At 47.2% G+C, this 10,769-nt stretch overlaps 1 protein-coding gene across 2 annotated transcripts; it reads right to left on the bottom strand.

The window, feature by feature from the left end:
* Positions 1–5,407: 5,407 nt before the first annotated feature.
* Positions 5,408–9,936, bottom strand: RPS23 (ribosomal protein S23). 2 transcript variants are annotated; one of them, XM_086629479.1, is made up of 4 exons: positions 9,846–9,936; positions 7,953–8,112; positions 6,020–6,140; positions 5,408–5,597 (listed from the first exon to the last, which is right to left on the bottom strand). In XM_086629479.1, the coding sequence occupies exons 1-4, from the start codon at positions 9,925–9,927 to the stop codon at positions 5,451–5,453; spliced, it is 510 nt and encodes a 169-aa protein (XP_086485605.1). In that variant the 5' UTR covers positions 9,928–9,936; the 3' UTR covers positions 5,408–5,450. The 2 variants fall into 2 exon arrangements, with proteins under 2 accessions (XP_086485605.1, XP_086485606.1); XM_086629480.1 differs by lacking the exon at positions 9,846–9,936 and adding an exon at positions 8,403–8,434.
* Between the last annotated feature and the right edge of the window lie 833 nt (positions 9,937–10,769).

Genomic DNA, 10,769 nt, shown 5'->3' with positions numbered 1-10,769 from the left:
CAGCAGTCTCATTTCTGCTACATCGCAAGAAGTTTAAACAAACAAACAAACAAACAAGCCCCTAATGCAACCAAATCTGTTAAATGTGCACATGCTTATGGAGTAACAAGCACCTGTGTTCTTCTCATCCATGTTTCTGATCTAACAAGATTTCGTGTGAATTTACTCTATAAGCTGCTGTGCCTCTGTGTAGCATCTAGCCACCATTCAGCGACACAGAGGCGACAATGCAGTAAGTGTCCCATTTTCCTAACAGGAACTCACTGAAGCAGTTAAAAGCTAAATTTCCCGGTTGTAAAAGTTTCTTTGTTAAAGTCCAAATAAACAACTTCTTGGCTTAAACCTTCTGTGTGTCAGCTTTTCCCCTCATTGTACAGATAGCAACATCTAGTGGCAAAATGGTCTCATGACAACGCCCTACTTTTGGAAACTGGTCCAGCTCCGTCTGGTTTATTTACCTCTGGGTAAATCTTCATCTCTACTGCCTGACTTGACTTTAGCATTTGAAAAGATTTTGAACGGCAAAGACTTCGATAGTCCTCTTCACTGGCTGCAGTAAAATCCTTTTTCCTCAAAGGATTTTCACTGGTAGCCCCAATAATAATTTTTGCTACGCAAAAAAAAAAGGAAATCAAAGTAACAAAACCAAACAGGCTCAGTTTGCTGGAATAACAAAACCAAAGCTGCTGATTTTCTTAGTTGAAGTAATGCATCTCTTGTAGAAATTGAGCTGGAATCCTAGCACCAGCAGTTGTGTAGGATAACATTTGCATACATAAGACCATGATTTCTAGATTAAACTAGCTGACTGGGATCTGTCTTCTCCACTAGGAACTGCTGTCTGCGAGCAGTGAGTCATAGTTCGGTGTTTGGGTTTGCTCATCCAGTAGCTTCTATTCTTACTGTAATTAAGGATCACCTGTGTCATGGTTTTATGGGGGGGGGGGTGGGCATTCTGGTGGCAGGAGAGGGGCTTTGCTCCCTGTGACCTCCCTGGTTTTGGAACCGGGTTAGACTTGGTTCTGGCCACCAGATCAGACTCCCATCCCTCTCAGGGTTGAGCCAATCAGCGCCTCTGCGAATTGCCCTACTTAAGTCGGGACAAAGGAACCGGAAAAGGTGCTTTGCCCAGGAGCCAGGAGAGAAGGGAGGAGGGCACTGCCGCCGCTCCCTGGCTCCCAGCACCGCCCACTGAGGATGGCGGTGGCAGAGCCGGCTGGGGAACTCAGGGAGCACCCCACTCCCGGGGTACCCACTGGGCTGAGTTCACCTGGAGAGGACTGAGATCTGAGAGAAACAGCTGCATCGACACCAGGTCAGTGAGGATGGAGCGGGAGGAGGTGTGCCGGAGCCGAGTTTCACCTGCAGCTGGTGGTGAGATGGCAGGCAGCCCCCCTGCAACCAGGATGGCCTCGGTGGAGTAGAGACCCACTTGCAGCCTGTGGGGAGAAGATGCCTGAGCCTGAGGATGGTCGTGTTGGGACGCATGACAAGGCAGAGAGGCATCTGGAGTCTGCGTGACGACCCACGCCGGAGCGAGTGGCTACAACTCCCTAAGTATCCGAGACTGTGGTAAAGCCCACACTGGAGCAATCTGTGGGGAAGGATTGCATCCTGTGGGCTGGACTCACGCTGGAGAAGTCTGTGGATTTTTCCTCATGAGCAGGGGATCCACTGGAGCAGGCGAAAAGGGTGTAAGGACTCCTCCTCCTTTAAGAAAGAAGCAGCAGTAACAGCACGGAATGAACTGACCTGCACTCCCCCAGTCCCTGCCCCCTGCGCCACTGGGGGGAGGAGGTAGAGCCGGGAGGAAAAGGAAAGGGGGTGGGGGGGAAAGGAAGGTGTCAGTTTTAAGATCTGGCTTTGTTTCTTTTTATCCTCTCAAGTAACTGGTTTTGTTTCCCTTTGTCCTTTTAAGTAACGGTTAATAAGTTGTTTTGCTTTTAAGAAAGCCCAGTCTGTTTGCCTGGGACCGTGGTTGGTGGGTGCTCCCTCTGTTCTTGTCTCAACCCTCAGTCCCTTTATTATATTTTTCTCCTCTCCACTTTACTGGAGAAGGAGAGACTGTGTGAGTTTTAGTTGCTGGATTGGCCTAAAACCACAACAACCTGGAAAAAAAAAAATATCAGTGATGTTCTAGCTGTTGTGCTTTCAATTTTATATCTGATTTCTCTCACGTGGGTACCTGAAGTTGGTTTGATGCATATTATTAGTAAATACAGCTGTGCTGATGGCAGCCAATGCTTTCAAACCTTGCTGTCTACTTAACCGTGTTCTGCTCCTGGATGAAGGCTGGATTTCAGAGACTTTGCAGTAGAATGTGTCTCTGCTGTGCGCTGCCTCCAAATACTGCCTATTCCCAGTTTCACAGAAGCATTAGACAGAGCCGCAGCAGACGTGGTAAGGACGTATCTGGGATTTCTGGGCATATAACAGCATGGTTGAAATTACTGTGCATAAACAGTAGCTTGGATCCAGTGAAGCTGTAAGAAACACTGGGCAGATGTAGAAGATCCTCAAAATCCATCCACGTAACGTTTTGGGTGAAAAGCGAACACAGCCAGAACGCATATATGGTTGCATGAAAGGAAAAAAAAAAAAACACAAGCAGTTAACCCTCCACTATCCAAGAAAACAGGAGGGCTAGGAAACCAGAAAGCACAGTAAAAAAAAAAAAAGCGCGATATTGGGTACCCCGGGGAGCCGTGGGGATAGCTGATGGCACGCTCCACCCAGACTCTTCACTTACGCTTCAATGTGCCCGACTGAAGTGTCTCACTCTGAAGATCCGAATGGGTGTTTAAGTCAGGTTCCAACATTAATTCTGGAGTCACAGAGAACAGCTTTTCCAGTGTTCTCCCACGAAGGTGGGAAAGTGCTGGTGCAGCGACAGCTGTTTTCGTCATGACTGAGGCTCCTGCATTCACATGGATTAAGGACACGCGAATTCAACATCGCTTCTGCGCCCGAACAAGGATCTGAATGCAAATCGCAGAAATTCCCAGATGACTAAGTTACACAACACCCAGTCCTAGGGATTCTTGGTCTGTTCTTCCATTTTACTCCATTTTCATATAAATTAACGAACACTAATTGAAACAGAGCCTTTTGGATGAACACACAGCTGAACCGTGATTATAATGAAGGAATTGTTTACGCTCTGACTTCAGACAAATAAATATTTTTGAGGTTTTATTGCATAAAATAGCTCTAACGTGAAACAAAGAACCCAACGCTCTGCTATAAGCTTTGTGCAAAATACACCTTCCAGGGGCCAAATTCAATATAAAATGCATGAGTGCAAGTATCAACAGAAGATTCGGCAATGATCTGAAGGCTGATACAGAGGGACACGTTGGCTTCCTGGTTGATGTTCTGTTCTCTAATTCTGTATTAGTTCTGGCATTCACATTTTAAAGTCACGTTGCAAAACTGGACAAAACATAAGAGAAAAATGATTGAAGACATGAACCGATGAAAGGTTCGGGTTTTCCAATAGCCAGATTATGGTGCAGACATCTTTGAAAAGTTAAAAAAAAAAACAAAAACCAAAAACCAACGAATATTTAGAAGTGGTTTTAATCTAGTGAAGAAAGCCAAAAAGCCCCACTCAAAGACACTGTTCAGCAGTTAAATGGTAACAGCTGGAATGCACTCAAAGAAACCCGTGTCTTCAGATCAGGCAGACTTGCCCAAGTCCAACTATTAAGACTTAATTTGCACTTAACATGAAAGCAACTGGGTGAAGTTCTACAGGCTGAGCAGGATAGAGATGAGATTAGATAAAATACATGGTTTAATAATCCCTTCGGGACGTAAACCTGATGGATTGTGTGTCTGGTGCTGTGGCCTGTCTTCACACTAGAAACCAGAACTGCTGTCGTCATTTGAAGACCATGAATAAACACCATTTTCAACATTTACAGTGATAATTTTCAATTTCAGGAAGGCTATTTTCCAAAATACACATTAAAATCTATGCAGTTTCTGCTCCCACCCTGCTTGAGGGGATGTTTTCATTCCCAATGAATTTAATAGTTCCAGAGAAACATTAGGTATTTTTTTGTCAGACCTAGCATTAAGAAATTTCATTTCAGTTCCTATGGGGATGACGTGATGACTGAAGATAAAATTCCAGCTACACTAGACAGCAGTCTATTTCTTCTAAAAAAGATTTGAGTCTGCAACTGAGTTCTGGATTATGTAGAATCTATCACAGTTAATACAAACATCTCCCTAACAGTATCTATGCCCAGCCACTGAAGAGACAGGCAAAAACAAGAGAGTAATATATAATACTTCAGCTTTCGGAAAAAAAAAAAAAACAACCCACACACAACCAAACAACCACCTTTACAAGGTTATGTGATAGTTGAACTATTTAGCATTCAAAGAAAAAGTAGTTATCCTGTGGTCCTGAAAAGCAATTAATTATTCTTTGTAGAGTACAGCACTATTTTACAAAACTGCCATTACCTCTTAAAAAAAACCCCATATATTCGTCTAGCAAAAGGTCACAGTAGATCTAACAGAGATACCAGATCTGATCTTGCTGCCTGATAAAATCTTTTGATCCAAAGTTATATTCCATCTGTAAGTGCTGTACTAACATCCAGTCAGAAATACCCACTCCAGACCCTTTACTGAAAGGGGAAACTAAGGAAATGCAACTTTTCTGCAAGGTATTGCAGCACACTTGTTAGTCTCCCAACCCCTTCCACTGCAGAAGCCATCCCTAACGAGATACACTGATTTGTGACAATGCAGCCCCCTTGGGATCATTAAGGCTGTGACACCAAAGCCGTAGTTAGCCCACTTTGACTTTTGGTGCACACAGGACATGCAGCTGTGTTGGACAAGTGCCAGGCTGACAAGCTGCAAACACAGGAAACCTTTCGATTCTCCTACAACACAGCTTACTTCCTCAGGTCAGACCTCCAATTAGCTGTGTTACAGTGTCATACTTGGACCCAAGCTTCAAAATCCTTATGGTTCTGCACAACTGGCAGCGTAACAGCCCAGAAATTGCTTCGTGGTGCCCTTTCCATGACAGGTTTCAAGAAGAGCAGTTTATGAGGGGACAGAGGCCCCAGAGTGATCTATCAGTCCATCCTGACAGCAGGGCAGTCGCTACTCTATTTAATAAATCTCTGAAATTCCCATCAGACAGCTGTGCTGCTCCACACAACACAAAGGTAAATTTGGAAATGCAGTGCTTTTCAAGCTCACCTGCTGGTTATAAGGATGCTCTGGCTCTCTTCTGTCATTCAACAGCAAAGCATTTCTTACAGAAGGAAAAGCCAGCTGCCAACAGCGAAACAGTAGGCCCCAACATCTCTGACACACGTCACTTGCAGATATACATTAAAAAATTGTAAGCCTTAAATAACAAGCATAGAAGTTTTTCCAATCAAAAATTTTATTGACATTATTGGCAAATTCATCTAAATTTATGACCTTGGTCTCTCCTTCTTGCCCTTGTACAAGGCCAACAGAGAAACATTGGCTACTTTGACAACCTTGAAGCGAACTCCAGGAATGTCACCAACAGCATGACCCTTCCGACCGAAACCAGCAACCAGAACTTCATCATTTTCCTGCAATGAAAGACCACAGAGTTAAAAAGCTATAAATAGTAAACCTGTGCGCATACTTCTGAAATGGGTAACTTTAGGAAGTCTAGGGTGTGGCTCAAATTTAAAGAAAAGGTAGAAATTCTGAAGGCTATTGATACACATTAATAAAGGTCTGTTATTCCCTTCAGTGTTTTGGAGAAAGGAAACTTAAGCAGATGTCATTCAGCTTGCAGCAGCACAGCTGAGAACTGGCTTTGCTAAGGCAGCAGAAAGTACAAAAACATCTGTCACGTTTGTCATTTACCTCTGTCACTACAGCTTTAAGATACAGGCGGTGCAGAACGCCACGAACCCTTGCCTAACTGCTGCCTAAATCCGTCAATTATGAGTTTCTTTACTTTGATACACAACATTAAGCTTAAAGATCATTTATTGAAAATTACCTCAATGAAGTTCAGGCAGCCATCATTGGGAACAAAAGCTGTTATTTTTTTGCCATTCTTAATCAGCTGGACTCTAACACATTTCCTGATGGCAGAGTTGGGCTGCTTAGCTTCTACTCCACTAAAATGGAAGCACATGGAATAAAGTAGCAAAAATCAGTATCATGAACTAGCAGATACTCATTACATCACCCAAATTACTGTGTTACTTTGTACTAAGTGTAAGCTCTATCTGTTCTTCAAAAGCTATTATTAGTTCTCTATTATATATCTAAAAGCTATTATTAGTTATGTCCATGTCCACGTGGAAGCCTGAGTTGAGTGGTGTTCCTCAGGGGTCAGTACTGGGACCAGTGCTATTTAACATCTCTGTTAGAGACAGGGACAGCGGGATCGAGTGCACCCTCAGCAAGTTTGCAGATGACACCAAGTTGTGTGGTGCTGTGGACACGCTGGAAGGAAGGGATGCCATCCAGAGGGACCTTGACAGGCTTGAGAGGTGGGCCTGTGAGAACCTCATGAAGTTCAACAAGGCCAAGTGCAAGGTCCTGCATGTGGGTCGGGGCAATCCCAAGCACAAGTACAGGCTGGGTGGAGAATGGATTGAGAGAGCACAGAGGAAAAGGACTTGGGAGTGCTGGTGGATGAGAAGCTCAACATGAGCCGGCAATGTGCACTGGCAGCCCAGAAAGCCAACCGTGTCCTGGGCTGCATCAAAAGAAGTGTGGCCAGCAGGTCGAGGGAAGTGATTCTGCCCCTCTACTCTGCTCTAGTGAGACCCCACCTAGAATACTGTGTTCAGCTCTGGAGTCCCCAACATAAGAAGGACATAGAGCTACTGGAACAAGTCCAAAGGAGGGCCACGAAGATGATCCGAGGGCTGGAGCACCTCTGCTATGAAGACAGGCTGAGAGAGTTGGGGCTGTTCAGCCTGGAGAAGAGAAGGCTCCAGGGTGATCTTATTGCAGCTTTCCAGTACCTAAAGGGGGCCTACAGGAAAGCTGGAGAGGGACTTTTTACAAGGGTGTGTAGTGACAGGACAAGGGGCAATGGATTTAAACTGAAGGAGGGGAGATTTAGATTAGATATAAGGAAGAAATTCTTTACATTGAGGGTGGTGAAGTACTGGAACAGGTTGCTCAGAGAAGTTGTGGATGCCCCATCCCTGGAAGTGTTCAAGGCCAGGTTGGTTTAGGCTTTGGGCAACCTGGTGTAGTGGAGGGTTTCCCTGCCCATGGCAGGGAGGTTGGAACTAGATGATCTTTAAGGTCCCTTCCAACCCTAACCATTCTATGATTCTATTTAGAGGTACTGAATATATAAAAGCTCAGTTCCTAAACTGATTAAAAATTTAAAGTTAATCACTTACAGACACATACTAATTCAAATAAATAAAAATCTAGGAGGGGGGGAAAAAGCGAAAAAAAAAAAAGAAACACCTTGGAGCCCAGGCAGTGTCCCAATGAAGCGTACAAATGACCAAAAAAAAGAGAAAAAGGCCAGAAGACAAATAGACAGGATCTTTGACACAAGGCAGGCACACAAAATCCACCCTCCTCCACCCAATCTTGAGCTGAGTTTAGTGGCATTTTTATCCTTTTGCTTCTAAATAAGCAGATTTTTTTAAACTGACACGTGTAGCAGAAAAAATATTTTTCAGCACAGCCACCTGGAAAAATAAACCAGGTTTTCAATCCAGCGTATAAAAACTAACAGAAATGTAGCATGTCACAGGTAGCACAGCCGTCCACCTATTTAAAAAGGTGCCTTTAAAATAAACCAGCGGTGCTTCTTTCTTGAGGTCCCTCTCAAAGGCCTGATTTTTCCGGGGGACTCTCCAGGGCAGCCAGGCGCCTCACGCCGCGCACCCCCGCCCGCCCGCCGGTGCTCGCCCCACGGCCCACCCACGCCGCCTCCCCCGCGCTCCACCTACACTTTCTCCAGGACGATCCCCTTGGCGTGGGAGGCGCCGCCGAAGGGATTGGCCTTCAGCGCCGTGCCCAGGTGGGCCTTCTTGTACTGCTTGTCGTGCCACTTCTGGTCGCGGCGGTGGCTGCGGAGCTTCCGGGCGGTGCGGAGCCCTCGGCACTTCCCTGCGGAACGTGGCCGGAGAGGGATGAGAGGGATGAGCGTGCCGCTCCCGCCGCCGCACACCCTCCCTCCCCGCCCCTTCCCTGGGCCCGGAATCCGGCCCAGCGCCGTGCGGCCATGCGGCGTGTAATGGCGGCGGAAGGCCCAGGGCCGGCGGCAGCTCGCGGGGCGGGCAGCGCACAGCGCTTGCGGACGCTCCCGCGGTGCCCCCGCCACCTCCCCTCAGGCACCTCGACCCCCGCCGCCTCAGCCCAGGCGCCCGGCCCGCCCCGCGCCCCGCCGCGGCGCTCACCCATCTTTCCCCCGCGGCGGCCGGACGCGAAAAGAAGGAGCCCCGCCCGCTGCGCGCCGCCTGGCTGCGCCCGCGAGGCCCCGCCGCGGGCTGCCCGCCCCGCGCCTGACTGAAACTGCCGCCCGGCACCGCGCGGGGCGACCCGGCGCGGCCTCGCCTGGGCGGGAGGGGCGGGAGTTCGGTTCTCTCAGGGCGCCGTGGCGCTGCGGTGGCTGCTCTTCTGCCCTTTTAGTGCGTTTAATCCGGGTTGTCCAGGAGCTGCCGGCCACGGTAACTTACGTTCAATGTGGAAAGAATAAATAATCAAAGAAACGTTGAATAAATAACAGTAATAATAAAAAACCCCACCGCATCAAAAAAGGAACCAGAAAACCCAGCGACGGTTTCAGGAGCAAACATTACTGTGATAAAAAGCAGCTCTTTAGAAGATGCGATTCCAACGTGGAGAATGCAATCGCTATTTGGTAATTTTAAGAACAGGGAAGTCCATCCAGTAAAAATGCTTTGGCCTTACTTTACAATCCTAAGAATATTGGGAATACTTAAAAGCTGACTAGGAAGGACGTTGATGAATAAATAAAATCAATATACTGAAACAAATTACGGCATTTGATGCACAAATACTGACTGAGACGTTGAGATCTAGGAAGGAGATGATTTGAGATGATGCTACTGTAGGTTTTGCTGTTTCTTTTTAAACTTTAGTTGGACTTTGTGACACTTCTGCTATGACAGCTTTTTTTTTTTTTTTTTTTCATTTCAACATGTTCTTCGAAATCAGTATTGTTTGTTTGATCCAAAACCAAAGAGAAGTGCTCAGGTTTAGTTAGGGTCATCCATTGCAAAAAGGCTCCCTCGGACACGTCACCCAGTGTTCAATAACACGCAGGGGACATATTTGTACATACAAGCCGTTTATTACCGCACAGGCAGGCATACAGAAATTATCAAACTAAATGTTCATTAGTACTCTAGCTTGCACAAAAGGAACTGATGATCTTGATCTCCTTCTTTTCCTTGTAGAGAAATAGTGGCTGCTTTGACAACCTTGAACTCCATGAATGTCACCAACAGGGTGACCCTTCCAACCAAAACCAGCAACAAGCACTTTGTCATTTTCACAGAATTTAGCAGTAGCGAGACTGTCAAAAACAACTGTACAATTTAATTGAAACAGCAAATAAGAATAAAGCCAAGTAAGGCTAACAACTAAGACTCGCTTCGGTAAATTTACGTGCATATGGACAGTGGAGTAGCTGCACGCTTGTGGAAATAGCCTCAAGTTGGAAAATTGGAGCTCAACGATTTCACAGTCTTGTGTTTACTCACTCGCAGAACACAGTAGTTCTACACTCCCCAAAGTGCAGGGTGACTAAAATTACTAATTCTGAGCAGTTACACCAGGGAAGTTAACTTTATTGATTTTGGATGCAAGTTATTTACCTCGATGAAGTTCAGGCAACCACTGTTGGGAACAAAGGCCGTTGTTTTCCTTCTGTTCTGGGTCAGCTGGAATCCAGCACATTGCCGGGTGGCAGAGTTAGGCTGCTTTGCTCCCACAGGACTGTGTGACAGAGGAGCAACCCAGACACCGAGCAGCAGTTTCTGCTGCCGGCACCCCGGTACTCATGGATGTGGCCCCATCCCCGATGCTTCTGGCAGTAGGTGCCCTGCCAGGCTCTGCAGAGGTGTGCTTGCAAAGGTGGCCACGAGACCCCGCTCTCACGGGTTCCTTCCTCTCCCTGGCTAGGTGTTTTTGCAGAGAAATATCCCAAATTAGGAACTCTGCGGGAAACGGCCGCCCGGGAGGACTGTTGGTGGCTGGGTGGAAACGGGCTGTTTTCTTTGGAGAACGCCAGCACTGTTACATAAGCATTTCTAAAATTAAGTGTTTCGGTATGCCGAGCAGATAAATCCACCCAAAATCCCACAATTTATCTTAAAACTCCCGGTATAATCCGATCCCCAGTGTTCCCTGTGAAATCTGATTTCTGATGTCCCGTGGAGCTGTAAAAAGGGGAGGAGGCCGAGGACCGAACCCCCGCTCCCCGCCGCAGCCGCTTCTCCGGTCCCCTCCGGTCCCTCCCGGCCCCGCGGGCCGCAGCCCCGCCCGCACCGAGGGGGCCGCGCGGGGAACTACAGCTCCCGTCGTCCCTCGCGCCGCCGCCATTTTGGGCCCGTGTGTCCCCGCCGCAGGCGCGGGTCGCTGCTGTCCTTCCGGGCTCTCTTTACCGCGCCCCTCTGGGAGCGTGTGAAATGCCTTCGGTGTTTCCTCATGCGCCTTTTCCAGAAGGGAGAAAAGCGAAAAAGGAGGTTGAAGGAAAAAGGGAGGGAGAATTAGGGCTTTTGTTACCTTATCTGTTAAAC

Source organism: Tauraco erythrolophus, chromosome Z (genome assembly GCF_009769465.1).
Source record: "Tauraco erythrolophus isolate bTauEry1 chromosome Z, bTauEry1.pri, whole genome shotgun sequence".
In the NCBI taxonomy this organism is placed as follows: domain Eukaryota; kingdom Metazoa; phylum Chordata; class Aves; order Musophagiformes; family Musophagidae; genus Tauraco; species Tauraco erythrolophus.
The sequence above is the reverse complement of the archived record's forward strand: the minus strand, read 5'-3'. Positions and strand labels throughout refer to the sequence as shown.

Excerpts from the sequence above, each read along its gene's own strand:
- RPS23 (XM_086629479.1), bottom strand. The coding sequence starts at position 9,927 with ATGTGCTGGATTCCAGCTGACCCAGAACAGAAGGAAAACAACGGCCTT. Across the intron at positions 8,113-9,845 it reads GTTGCCTGAACTTCATCGAG|GGAAGTGCCGAGGGCTCCGC; the intron begins GTAAATAACTTG and ends CACGTTCCGCAG. Across the intron at positions 6,141-7,952 it reads GGGATCGTCCTGGAGAAAGT|TGGAGTAGAAGCTAAGCAGC; the intron begins GTAGGTGGAGCG and ends CTTCCATTTTAG.